A 13,768-nucleotide genomic window follows, 5' to 3' on the forward strand; every position below is an offset into this window, starting at 1 on the left:
AAAATATAACATAAGAATTTCCTGCACATACTGGGCAGATCCTTTTCATCCAGTCTCTTCTTGAATACTCCTAGGGAAATCACTGTTTCACAAGGCAACCCATTCTAATGTTAAAACAATTCCATCTGTTTCCGTGTACTGTGTCTTATTTCTCTTCTACTTGAAAGTCTAAATTACTTAAAGCTTATCATCAGCCCACTGAGTTATCCAGATTATCTTTTACTCGCCATATATCTGTCATATTTATGTCTTTTCTTCCTCAAATGGGTTCATAATCTTGCTTCATAATCTTTATATTTTGTTCTTTTCTCTACCTGGACTGCTCTCTCTTCAGATCCTCTCATGGCTGCCTCCTTCCCTTTTTCTAGGTTGCAACTCAAATATCATCTCTCAGAGATACCTTTTCTGATTGCATTTTTAAAATAGATCCTACCACCCACCAGTCAGTTTCTATCACAACGTCCTATTTTATTCCATGGTGACACTTACCTTGTTATTTTATTAATTTACTTCTCTGTTATCTCTTTTCTTCCCACTAGAATGTAAGTTCCATGAACCCTGAAAACTCATACTTTATCAGTGTTTTCTTAACACTTATAACTCTTTCCTGACAAAGAATGAATGACTAGCCAGTAAAGATAAGTATTGATATTATGGATGAGTGAATGGGCAAATGAATGAATTAATAAGCCAAGATGGATTTTAAAATGACTGTACAGAAGTTGTGGGTCATTTGCCCGAAAACCCAAAAGCATCTAGATAAATTACAAGTTAGAAAATTAAACATTTGGATTTGGTATAAAAGTCTAGTTTGCATCTTTTTATTTTGGAAATTTTTTTTATCTCTATTTACCTTAAAAAATAAGGATGGAAATATCACATGATCCAGTGACCCTACTCTTGGACACTGATCCAAAGGAGATGAAACCAACTCAAGAAAGTATAAACTCGCCAGTGTTTATTGCAGCACTATTTACTAGAACATGAAAACAACCTAAGCACCCACTGATAGAGGACTGGACTAACAACATGTACATCCACACAATAGAATATTATTCACCCATAAAAAAGGCAAATATTGCCATTTACAGCAAAGCAGACGCAGCTTGAAGAGACTTATGTGTAGTAAAGCTAGTTAGAAAAACAAAGACAAATAATGGATGTTTACCTAGCAGATGATTCGACCAAAAAAATACTTAAAAAATCCTACCAGACATTAGTAAATGAAGTGAGACTTCTGGGGTTATGATGGGGGGAGGGGGGCGTGCAGTGATAGGAGAAAGGATGAAAGGGAGAGAAGGGATGGTGGCATGAAAAACAATACAGATTATCTGATTTTGTAGTTTTAAAAGATGTTATTTCTATTAGAAAGCTAGTGACACGTTGTCAGAAGTAAAAAAAAAAACCTTGTTTATACTTTTCTAAATATTGTAAAACTAAGAATGACTTTTTTTCTCTTTTCCTCAAAGAAATGGAGTTGTTGGAAAACCTGTGTTTTTTATTTTCATCACAAGATGGCACTGTCGTCTTTTAACTGTTGCTGAGATTTTTGATTTAAGTCCCTTGTGCTTCAATTCTGAATGAATTAGTTGTTATCCATCAATTTTATATCCACATGATTCTTTTGTTACATTTTAGAGTATGTGGTGTGCTCTGCTAACATAGAAATTGTCCCTGAAGATTTTGCTAATTTGATATTGCTTGCAGTTACATCAAATTATCACAAGCACCTTGGAGAACTTTATTTACACATATGCATATTTAGAGATGAAATATATCTGCTGAATTACCTGTGTATTTATCCTGCAATTAGCAGAGCAGTCCTCATGTTGTGTCAGGACCCCATGGAAGGCAGTTGTGTGCTAAACAGTGGACCAGAACTTAACCTTTGGAGATGTCTATGGTAGCTACATTCCTGTTCACATCTTTGTCTTAAAAAGTCAGAAGACTGGCTTAGCTGTTTAATGATGCCTTTTTACTCTAAGTGTGTACATTATTCTCTATCAAAAAGGACACATATGTGTGAATGCTATTTGAGTCTTTAGATGTCTCTATTGAGAAGAAAAATTAAGATTCCTTACATTGTCTAATGAGTAAACTTTATGAAACTCAATAACCTAAGCTGGAGGTACTGTTCCACACAGAATTTTGACCCACTTATAGGATAGGCAGAAGGTATCGCATTACATGTACATTATGAATTTCTTAAATGATTGAGTAGTTGTAATCTTAGAATTTTTGAAATATAATGCATGGCCGCATTTGCCCCCAAGTGACTATAATAAAGATGTTTATTATCTGATTGAGGAATTTTATTTGTAGCCTTATATTAAAAGATCTAAATTATGTATTAGTAGTATGTGGATTTGCAATGATGAAAATATGATTTACAGATTCACCATTGTCCTTCAGGATATGATCACACTATACCTCAGAGAAAATTCTTGAGTAGAAATCAGAATTCTTAGATTTGTGTTTGCTTCTGAACCTTGACAGAGACTCACATGCAAGAGCCCATCTCCGAATGAAGGCTTGTCACACACTTCTCAGGTATGCCTGGCAGGAAGCTTCTCATGACTTTGATGATGATGACAGTCTTCCACAGCAAATGGAAGAAGAGTTCTTTGAACTTGTGGAAGCACCAAAGGAATGCAGGTAAAAAATTAGAAGGGATTTTTGTTATAGTTATTGCCTGGTGTTAGATTTGTTCAATTTTGGGGCAAAAATATGCCTGAGCGTTTGCATTACTACTAGTTGCTGATTACATTAACATCCACATTTTTGGTCTATTTTGTTTTGGCTAACACATTTGCAAATATTGGTGGGAAGGTTCCTTTCCCTTTAGTCGTTTTGTTCTGTTTTATGTAATTTCTTGGTCACTGGTATGTTTTTCTTACTAAAACACTAAGTTCATCCACCTTTGCCTCCTGAGAACTTAGTACAGTGCCTATATATTGAATGAATACATGAATGAACTTATGAATAAGCATATAAGATGCCCTTATATCTTTAGGAAATTAGCAAAATACAACTTTTTCCTTTTTAATCTTAATTTTTTTCTTGTTAATGTCTAATGAAATGACAGTATTGTATATCACTTTGTCTTACTCTATTTCTTTAGATGTTTGCTTAACATTACAGCATTTTATATGAATTAAGCAGTTTTAACACTTTGACATCTGACATTAATCCATGCACATAGTAGGGTCTTAATGGATATTTATATTAATTTAATTGATAATGCAGTGATGTTTAAAATGTTTGGGTTTGCTTAGTGCATTAAGTTCTTTAAATAAGAGATTGCTTTAACTTAATAGTGTAACTTGATTTTCTTTTATGATATTCTATGAATTGTTAGAAAAATTTGCACAACTTGGAGAATGGCATTCTATTTGCCAGGAACACTGTACATAGAAAATAGAAACAATCATGACATCAACAAAAGTCCAATTTCTCTAATTTGATTTTACATGCCCTTATTCGTCTTACCTCATCCTTCTAAATTTTTTCTCTTCCTGCTCTTTACTCTTCAGTGAAATTTCTTTTCTCTCTGCTATGAATTTCTCAGTATCTTAGTTTGATTTTTATTTCTGTTACAAAATAACTCAGAATTTTATTTTTTACATCAGTTTGCCGGTGCAAGGTAAATACCAATGCTGCTGTTTTGAAAATAATGCCTCACCATTAGAAGTGAAGTTGGATCAGGGCAAGTCTCTCACCCACAGAACTTGCAATCTCCAGCATGTCAAGTGCACGGGACATTAGCTGCAGTTAATGGGGTTTTCTTTTCCTCAGCCACTCACCAAAGCAGAGTAAATTGCAGAAGTTTTGCTGCCAGCAGTTTGAATACAGAGACGGACAAATTATTAGCCATGCTGCTCCTCAGCTAGTCTTGGGGGTAGAAGGTCCCAATCTGCGTTCAGGCATGGAAGTGGTTTTGGTAGAGAAGAGAGCTGGTAATAGTCACCAACACTGGATACACAAGGAAGGTAGCAGGTAAGCCCGCTATATTGCAGGGGGTGGCAGTGGGGGGAGAGTTCCTATATCAAAAATTGAATAGGAGCCTAAGAACTCTGTCATAGTTCTCACAGAGAAGGTAGGGGTACATTTGAGGGATTTGGATTTTCTTTTTAACTTAGCCAATAATTTTTTTTATTCTTCCCCGGGAAAAGTAAGAGAGTAAAATCAAATATAAACCCACAGTAAGTAGTCTTATCCTTGCAAGGATAAGATAAAGATAGCCTTATCCATATAACACAACTTATCCACTACTGATTCAGACAATAGACATGCAATTTCACCTGGTTTTTTTTTTGGTCATTTTAACTGGTCATTGATGTCAAGAGGAAACTGGACTTTCACTTCATTTTATTTTTCTGATTTAAAACAATCAAGTAAGAATTCTAAAAAGTCCCCATTTAAAAATGTTTCTAATACTTTTATCAACCCAGTCTTCTGTCCCTCCCCCACATGTATGCCATCCCTCCCTCTCCTATTTCCATCAAATAGCTGAGACGGCTTCCACCCACACAGAAAAATGAATTCTTACTTTTAACAAATAAATTTACCCAATTCAATGTCTGGCCCATCTTGGATTCAGATTCAAGTCAATCACTGTAAAAAAACTCATTTTGGAAAAAATCAGAAGATATTTAAAACATTTTGAGTGCCTGATGATATTAAGGGTAGTTAATTTTGTTGAGTGTTGCAGTGGTTTAATAGTTATGATAAGAAAAAGAAAGGTCCTGATCCCTATGATATATATTGTGATATTTGTAAATAAAAATTAAAAGATGACTCAAATTTGCTTTAAAATAGTCTAACAAAAAATTTAAAAAGTTGAGGGTGTGGACTAAACAAGAAAGGTAGAATATTGATATGTGTTAGGTCGATAACAGTTTATGTTCTTGTACATGTTTGAACATTTCTTTAAGAAGAAAGAAAACAACTTGCTTTTTAGATTGGTTATATGAATTCCTACTGTTAGTGTTATATGATAGGGCTTCAGGAGGGCCTCTTTGGTCTCTGGAAATACCATGCAAAATGTACGCATGTGTTTGTATTTTTTTCCTCTGAAAAAAAGTTTAATTTCCATTGAATTTTCAGTAGATAGGTAATGCAATAAGCTTAGAAATTGATGCTTTGAGAGAAATTGCAGAAGCTTCAGCAGGCGGCAGCAGAGATCCCAGCGTGGATAGGAGAGAGGCTTACCTTATCCTGCTAACACTGTTTGAGGGGAGCAGAACCACCAGTCAAGCACACTTTCTGGGCTTGTTTTAAAAGACTGAAAAGCTTACTTATAGACAGACCTGCTGAGGGTCTTCATTCCATTCATCTGGCTAAGCTGTCTTCACTACATGAGCAAGGAAAAAGACTTTTATCCCTACAAATCGCTTGCAGTATGGGACTAGAATTCGATCATTCAGAGGGCTAGTAAGGTAATTGTTATAGATATTAGTACTTTTGCCAAAAACAAAACAGATGGAAAATCCCTGTCCTTTCAGGGCATAAAAAATCCCATATCCTCATTCCTAAGATTTAGCAATACATCTCACTGCCTTGACTTTCTGTTCTGTGTAAGTTCTACTTGAACCTGAGTTGGAATTCAAGCATGGCTAAGAATGGGAAAAGCATGGGGGAGTGAGAGAATTTGGCTAAATTCAGAAGAAAGCCAAATATGATGAGTTTGACTCAGAAATATTTGGTCATTGGTAGAGAAGGCTAGTTCTGAATCCTGCTTAGTGTCTGTCACTGGTTTTGTTTTTCATAATCCTTCAGTATTATGGAGAAAGCAGAAGGGGGAAAAACAGTTTAAATAAAAGCAGAAAGACATGTTTACCTAAAACTCTGTGAAATGTTGGGTTGCAACCAGCACTGCTATGGAAAATGAACCATGTGTAATACAAAAGAGGTGTGCGGTCTTGCAGGCTCCTTCACTTTACAGAATTCTCTGCAACTTTGTCATCTTGAGATTTTACCATGTCAGACCACAGAAGATTTTACCATGTCAGACCATTTGATAGGAGATGGTGATATTAATTGATTTCTGGTCAGAAACCTCATCATCTTGAGAGAAGAAGTGGAGCAATGAGGGGCAGTGGGGAAAAAAAATTGCTCTTGAGCACATGGGTCACCCTCTAAGGACTCCCAGAATACTTGGCAGGGAAGGTTTTGCAAAAGTCTTGATGATTATATGCAGGCACAATTCACAGGAATTTTTGTCAATGGTAGTATGTCTCTATAGTGACAGTACTTCTGAGTTTTCCTACACATATCTCCTTGGCATTTTGCTTTGTCTCACTTATTATGAACCTGGTAAGATCTAGAGGAGCCTTGGGTTTCCTATGCAGCAGAAACCTGTAGAAAATTTGGTTTGTGTGAACCATAGTCTTTTTGTAACAGGGTGGTCCCCAGGAAAGGGGGAGGTTCCAGGTTCCCTGCCCCACCCAAATGGAGGGTGTAGCTGAGCAGGGAGAGAAGAAGCTCCAGAGGAGACTGAAGAAGGAAGGAAGCAGGAAGGAGAGCCAGGAGGAGATCTGGAGGAAGCACATGGAATGGAGAGACATGTGAAGAAACTGTGCTTGCCTTTTGGTCTTAGACTGGGTGACACAGACGTGGGTGAGACCCATGGGGAGGTGTCAATGGCAGCTTTTATCTTGATTTTGATTTTTCTCTTTTTCTTCTGGGCTTGTCTGGTTGTTTCTGACCCTTTTCTATGGGTCCCCACTGGAAGATGCTTTAGACTTGTGGCAGGCTTTGGGGCCTTGCTCTGGGCCAATCCCATTTGGATGGAGTTTTACCCACAAGGGGACGGGTAACTTTGGGTGCTTGATTTAGAAACTAGGTTCTTTGCCTTTCCTGTATTGTTTCCTAGTTGTATTAAATTTCCTTCCCAAATTCCCACCCATTTAGAATAGGTGGTTTGCGGGGTTTGGGCTGCCCTTCTCCCTGCCCTGTAACATTTTGATCCTTCATATTTCGCACAGGCAGTAGGTTTGCATTTAGAGACAATTGCCCATTAAGAATTGTACTAATAATGTATAGACAGAGTAGCTCACTGCCAACATAATAGGAGGTAGACTCCCAAGTGACTATCACTGTGCTCAGATTTTTCTGCTATTAGCCTTTCACTCAGTTCTTTGCATTTTGAATTATTTTACTTTGACCTTCTTTGTAAAAATGGAAAGTAACTAGAAAATTTTATATCTTGGATAATTATTAGTTAAACCTCATAAAGGAAATTATGGCTATGAAAATAAGGCCTTTCTGGGATAACATATAATCTAGCTGGAAATGTAAAAAGGAGTCAACAGGCACTGAAAGGTAGTAGGATATTGTTGAAGATGTACTTACTTGATTTCCAGCCATATAGAAGAACGATTCAGGTCAACTTCTGATATATTCTGGCATCTTTCCCCCATTTTCAGCTCTGGCACAATCTGAATTAAGCATTTGGTCTCCAAAGAGAAATATGTGATAAAAAGAAATAAAAGGTATCTAGATTGACAAGGGAGAAGTAAAATTGCCTCTATATGCATATGACATGATATTGTGTACTGAAAACCCTAACACTCCACCAAAAACCTATTAGGAATAATAAAGAAATACAGTAAAGTTGCAGGTTACAAAATCAACATGCAAAAATTGGTTGCATTTCTATATGCAAACAATGAACTGGTATAAAAGATGAAAACAATACTATTTATAGTCACAGAAAAAACAAAATGCCTGGAAACAATTTTAACCCGTACATTGAAAAAGTGTAAGACATTATTGAAAGAATTTGAAGAAAATCCAAAGAAATGGAAAAACATTCTGTGCTCATGGATCAGAAGGATCAAGATACCAATAGCATTCTTCACAGGGATAGAATAAAAGATCCTAAACTTTATATGGAACCACAAAAGATGCTGAATCACCAACACAATACTGAAAAAAGAGAACAAAAGTGGTGGTATCATGCTCCCTGTTTTCAAACTATAATATAAAACTACAGTAGTCAAAACAATATGGTATTTTAATAAATAGAGCACACAAATCAATGGGATGGAATTGAAAGCCCAGAAATAAAACCACACATTTATAGGCAACTAATTTATGACAAAGGAGTCTAGAGAATACATTGGAGATTGGGAAGTCTCTTCAATATATGTTGCTAGGAAACCAGATGAGAAGAATGAAACTAGAACACTATCTTACACCTAATACAGACATAAATTCAAAATGGATCGAAAACTTGAATATAAGATCTGAAATCATAAAATAAATTCAAGAAAACAGTTATTAGTCTCCTTGACTTCTGTCTTAGTAGTGATGTCCTTATGACTTCATCCCAGATAGCAAGAGAAACACAAGGTTATAAATATACAAACTAAAAATCTTCTGCACAAAGAAAGAAACCATTGTTAAAATGAAAAGACAATATATTGAATGGGGGGAGATATTTGTAAAGTATTCATCAGACAAGGAGTTGATATCCAAAATATGAAAACAGTTCATACAATTCAACAACAATAAAAATGCAATCTGATTAAAAAATAGAGGATCTAAATAGGCATTTCACCAACAGGCATTAGATGACTAACAAATACATGAAAAGATGTTCTGCACTGCCTATCATTAGGGAAATGCAAATCAAATCCACAATGAGATTTCACCTAATACCATTTAGAATGGACATTATCAAAAAGTTAATAAATAATAAGTATTGGCAAGGATGTGGAGAAAAAGGAACCCTCGTGTACTGTTGGTGGAAATGTAAATTGGTGTAGCCATGATGGAAATCAGTATTGAAGGGCCCTCAAAACAATGAAAAGAGAACTACTATATGACCCTGTAATCCAGCTTCTGGGTAGATGCCCAAAGAATATGAAGGAACTAATTCAAACATATATATATACCCATATATTCATTGTAACATTATTCATAACAGCCAAGATATGAAAACAACCCAAGTGCCAGATGATAGATGAATGAATGTGGCATATACACATAGTGGCATAGTACTTAGCCTTAAAAAAAAAGATGAAACCTTGTCATTTTCAACAACATGGATGAACCTTGAGGGGATCATGCTAAATGAAATAAGGGAGAAAAACAAATGCTATGTAATTTCAGTCATTTGTGGACTGTAAGGAAAGCAAACAAGCAAAACAAAGAAAATCCTTAGACTGAAACATAATGGTGGTTCCCAGAAGGGAAGGGGGTGGGAGTAGGGCCTGAATCGAAGTAACTGATTGGCTGGTGGTGGAGTGACTAGGTATTTGGTGGTTAGGTATGGTGCGATTTGCTGAAGCGAGGAACTGTTTATCTGAAACCTATATAATGTTGTAAATTAATTTTACCTCAATGAAGTGAATGAATGAATGAGTGAATAGATTAATAGATATATGAAAAAGTCCTTTGCATGAAAAGTCTCCTCAAAAGGACTCCAAGTTAAAGGAAAAAATTGTGTCATGGAATGCCAAGAGAGATCTTAAAAGTTGTCTTGAGTACAAAAACTTGAATATAAAAACTAGGCAGACTGAGGTTCAAGGGGAATAAATGACTTGCGTGTGTTCACGCTGCTGTCAGTGGAAGAGGCAGTGCTATTATGCCAGATATTGCTGGGACACAAAGCAAATTCTCACTCTGCTATCGGCACATGGAATTTATGTAGAAACCTATTAGATCAGGCTTCTTGAAGGATGTAAGCTCCTCTGCTATGGGCAAGTGTCAGTCAACTGCACTGTTCAAAAAGGAAAAGAAAAATTGGGATGGGAGAAGTTGCTGCATTTCTTCTAGGCTGCAAAAACATAGAGACAGCTAGGTTTGTCATCTTGTCACCTCAGTGGGTCATTGCAGGAAATATACAATCACCCATTCATTTGAATAATATTGAAGGCCAATAAAAATGCAAGATGCAAACTAGGCAACATGCTGACGCTGTCAGAGATGAAGGATATAGATCAGGGCACAGTCTTGATAAATGTGAGAAAAGTGTTTGATAAAATCAAACACCCATTTGATTTAAAAATGATACTTCATTTAACAACAATAGAAAGAAAACTGTTGTAAGATTAGTAGTGATTCTCTAGTAGGAGTATGAGCAATGTTTAAAATTCTATTAAAAATTTTATGAGTTTTTCTAGTATTTCATAAATTCACTACAATGAGGATATGTTGTTTTATGTTCCAGAATTTAAATTAAATATCTGGGATTTTTTAAGTCTTGAAAAAAAAAGAAAAAAAATATTGCTTTTATAACATTTCCTCCTACCTTCTCCCCTCCCCTCCACTTCCACAGCATTACATTTCATATTCAGGATGAGTTATATTTTCCACAGCAGGAATGCCTCTGCTGGTTGTCATGTAACTATGTCAAAAGATGTAAAGAACTGATTTTTTTTCTGTACAGACAAGAGCACTGAATATTTGGTTTATTACTGCTTTTAAGTGATATAAGGAATATAATTTGCTTTTAGGCCAAAAGGCTTTATGATAACTCCAATCTGAGATCACTTAAAAATATTCAAAAAATACATTGAACCTTTAGAGAAAGCACCTTTAGAAAAAAACAACTTGAGGGAAAACTATTTAAATATTATATCCATAAATAATAGTAGCTAATGCTAAGTGCTAGACTGTACTCTATGCATTAACTCATTTAATTTTCACAATACACTTAGGAGGCATGTAGATTATCCTATTTTAAATGGTGGGGAAACTGAGGCACAGAGTTCTTAAGCAAAACCATATAGCTATTGGTGGGGGCAGGCTTAGGGTTCAAGAGATTCAAGCATTTATGTTCTTAATCCTTCTGCCAACTGCTTCTTCTTAATATCAGAACAGGTGAGAAGTATATCAATGTGAGTCCAATCTGGAGATAGAAACCACACAGTGATTTAAACGGGATATTTAACACCAAAAAACCATTAAACTTTGATAAAAGAGTAACTATCAGGTATTAAAAAAAGAAAAACAGGGCCTCCCCGGTGGTGCAGCAGTTGAGCGCTGGGTTGTGAAGCTGCCCGCAGCCTCTGCAACACCAGTTCGATCCCCGGCCACTGGCGAGTGTCACACATGGCGCGCAGACCTCTCCTGCTGCCTGCTGCTCCCCTCAGCAGTGTACTTCGACAGTCTGCCTGTTCTGCTCTCTGCTCTGGCTCTGGTGAAATCTCTCACCCTACTGCACTTCTGACTGTACGCAATGCTTGTATAAATAAATAAATAAATCTTGAAAAAAAGAAAGAAAGAAAAACAAACACCTGTGTGTGGTACTGAAGGAGAGTACCCAAGAAAGGACAAGCTTGGAATCAGGCCTGAAGGTCTAATAACAGCCCATTGGGTGGCAGAGAAATTTGCACTGATTTGCCAGGCCATACCTGACCCATGGTTGCTAGACAAGCAGGAAACAGCTCTCTGGAACGTATGTGGGCGGGGGAAGCAGGTTGCTGGGCACACACCATGCAGAGAATGGGGGTGCTGGAAGATATGGAACATGCGGTAACAATGTTGGCAAGGCCACAAGCAAATACTTGGCCAGACCAGGGCTATGAGGGTGCTGAGGGACTGCACTGTCTGGGCACTGGATTGACAGCATCAGTGCATCATTGGGTGTCCTCACTTCCAGTCACTGACCCCAGGCAGCAGTGGGGAGGAGCAGGAGAGCTCCTTCCTCCCGCAGTATTGTTTTAGAATGCTTTACTGAGAAAGCTTAACATGATGCTTCCTCCAGGGAGAAAGTTTTAAAGGATCACTTGTGTTATAACATGTATGTATGGAGTTGAGGGCAGCACACTGTAAGTGGGGCAGTCTAATCCCCTCATGCTTCTTTGTAATGTGTCCAATCCTGTTTTTCTAAGGACCTTTCACCTGGTGAGTAACCCAGACCTCGTGCTGGCAGTGTCTCTGACCAAGGTTAGAGATGAAGATGATGGCTATCCAGTTATTGTTCAGGTAAGATGTATACAGGCTAAAGCATAATCACGGTCCCCTGTTGAATTAAATTTTAGTAACATCCCATGCTTGCTTTCTTCTGGAAAAAGTAAAAGAATGTCAGAATTCTTTGTGTTAAAAGACTACAATAGCCTGTCTAGATTTCAAATTGAGCTTGTTCATGTAGCTCTTGATATAGTTTAATTCAACAGATGGTGATTGTGGGCTTGCTGCATGTCAGGAGCTATGCTAGCTACTTAAATCTGATCCAATGGCAAGCCTGAGAAATTGTCCCTCTAGTATTCATGGAGCATACAACCTCAGTGGTCCTCAGGTACACATGCTTTGAGTCTAGTGTTGGGGAACATGTGCAAGTCCCCACTAACCCAACAGTTGGAGGGGAAGGATACGGTCAGAGGTCTTCTTGGAGAATGTGAGCTCCTAGGTGCCAATTATGCATTGAGACTCATTTGAATTACATTTTAAACACATTTTGCAAGTGCTTTAGTGCAAAAACAAATTTTATAGACTCCAGAGACGTCTCCATTTGACTTTTGAACAAAGACATAGGAAATTCTTTTTCCATGTTTGTCTGTCATCCTCAGTGACTTATAACCAAAGACTAATCTAGACACATTTGTGTTTCTCCTTGGTAGGCGGAGAGAAGGTTCAAGAGAGTTCCATCCCTGTATTTGCTTTCTGTATCTTCCAAAGAACTCACCATTGCTTTTTCTGAGCAGAATATATTGTCCCCAAATAACATTTGTTTTATTTCATATTTCGAACAGCAATGAGGCAACTTGTTTTGCTGTTCCTGGATCCGAAATTGGGATATAGCAATATGGACAAATATCAGAGCTTAATTAACTCTTCCATACTGATGATAAATATGGACTAAAAATTTATTCTAGGAGACACAGTGTTAGAGCATCGCATTCTTCCCTGTCAGGTGCCTCTTTGGCACAGAGCACAGTAAGATAAAACCTCATCCAAATGCAAATTTAGTACCTTAATCAGTTTCAAAAAGTTATAGATATGGATATTTTTCCCTTAAGGTTTCCATTTTATAAGAAATGAGTTTGCTCTCAAGGTAATTTGTATTACCTTTCAAAATTTTTTCTTTGCTGGTGTTTCATTTTTATCTCCTGAAGCGATCAGTTTTTGAGAAAATATTAAAGTTCATATAAAAATAATAAAAATGAATCATGTTAGGTTAATGCTACCAGAACCCCTCCCTGTACCTTAAAATAGTGTCTTTGATTTTCCGTACCTTTGAGGGATGCTCTGTTGTCTGTCCTGTTAAATCAATTTTGAAGGCTCATTTTTTTTGCTCTTTACCATCAATCTCTCCTTGGTAAAGTAAGTGTTATTCTTTAGAGAGTTCCATAAGGTGGCATGATGTGTTTGGTTGGAACTAATCTGCTGGTTAAATCTGTTACATTGAAACTACTCATTTGAGCCAAGTTTTATAATTAGAATAATTATGCTGCTTCTATTACATATAAAACTGAGTATAATCACATTTTAAAAAAATAACTTCCTGATGATCAGTGATATGCAAATTTGCTTATCAAAAAGTACTTTTTCATTTATTGAATTATGATATTTTGTAGAAAAACTGATCATTTCACACACTAATGGCAGTATAAACAACCTTTTTAGAAAATGCTTTGATGTGATAAGACTGTATATGTTATAATATTTTAGAATAATTTTATTTTATTAACAATTGTACTTTAGGAGTTTGTTCTAAAGATCTACCATAGATTTACAGAAAAATGTGTTTATATGATTGTTCATTGCTCTTTTGCTTACAACCAAAAAATTTGGGAAATAATCTACATGATTATCT

The 13,768-nt window shown here is 36.5% G+C and overlaps 1 protein-coding gene across 1 annotated transcript in view; it reads left to right on the plus strand.

Annotated features, from left to right (window-relative positions):
* The window catches only part of DCDC1 (doublecortin domain containing 1), a gene marked incomplete at its 5' end in the record, with an annotated part of 338,819 nt that overhangs the window by 298,338 nt on the left and 26,713 nt on the right, over nt 1-13,768 (plus strand). The window contains 3 exons of the mRNA XM_084250604.1: nt 2,497-2,655; nt 3,796-3,996; nt 11,844-11,937. Coding sequence (XP_084106730.1) covers nt 2,497-2,655; nt 3,796-3,996; nt 11,844-11,937 — 454 coding nt within the window. The remainder of the gene's footprint in view (nt 1-2,496; nt 2,656-3,795; nt 3,997-11,843; nt 11,938-13,768) is intronic.

Source organism: Talpa europaea, assembly GCF_964194135.1.
Source record: "Talpa europaea genome assembly, chromosome: 1".
Taxonomy (NCBI): Eukaryota; Metazoa; Chordata; class Mammalia; order Eulipotyphla; family Talpidae; genus Talpa; species Talpa europaea.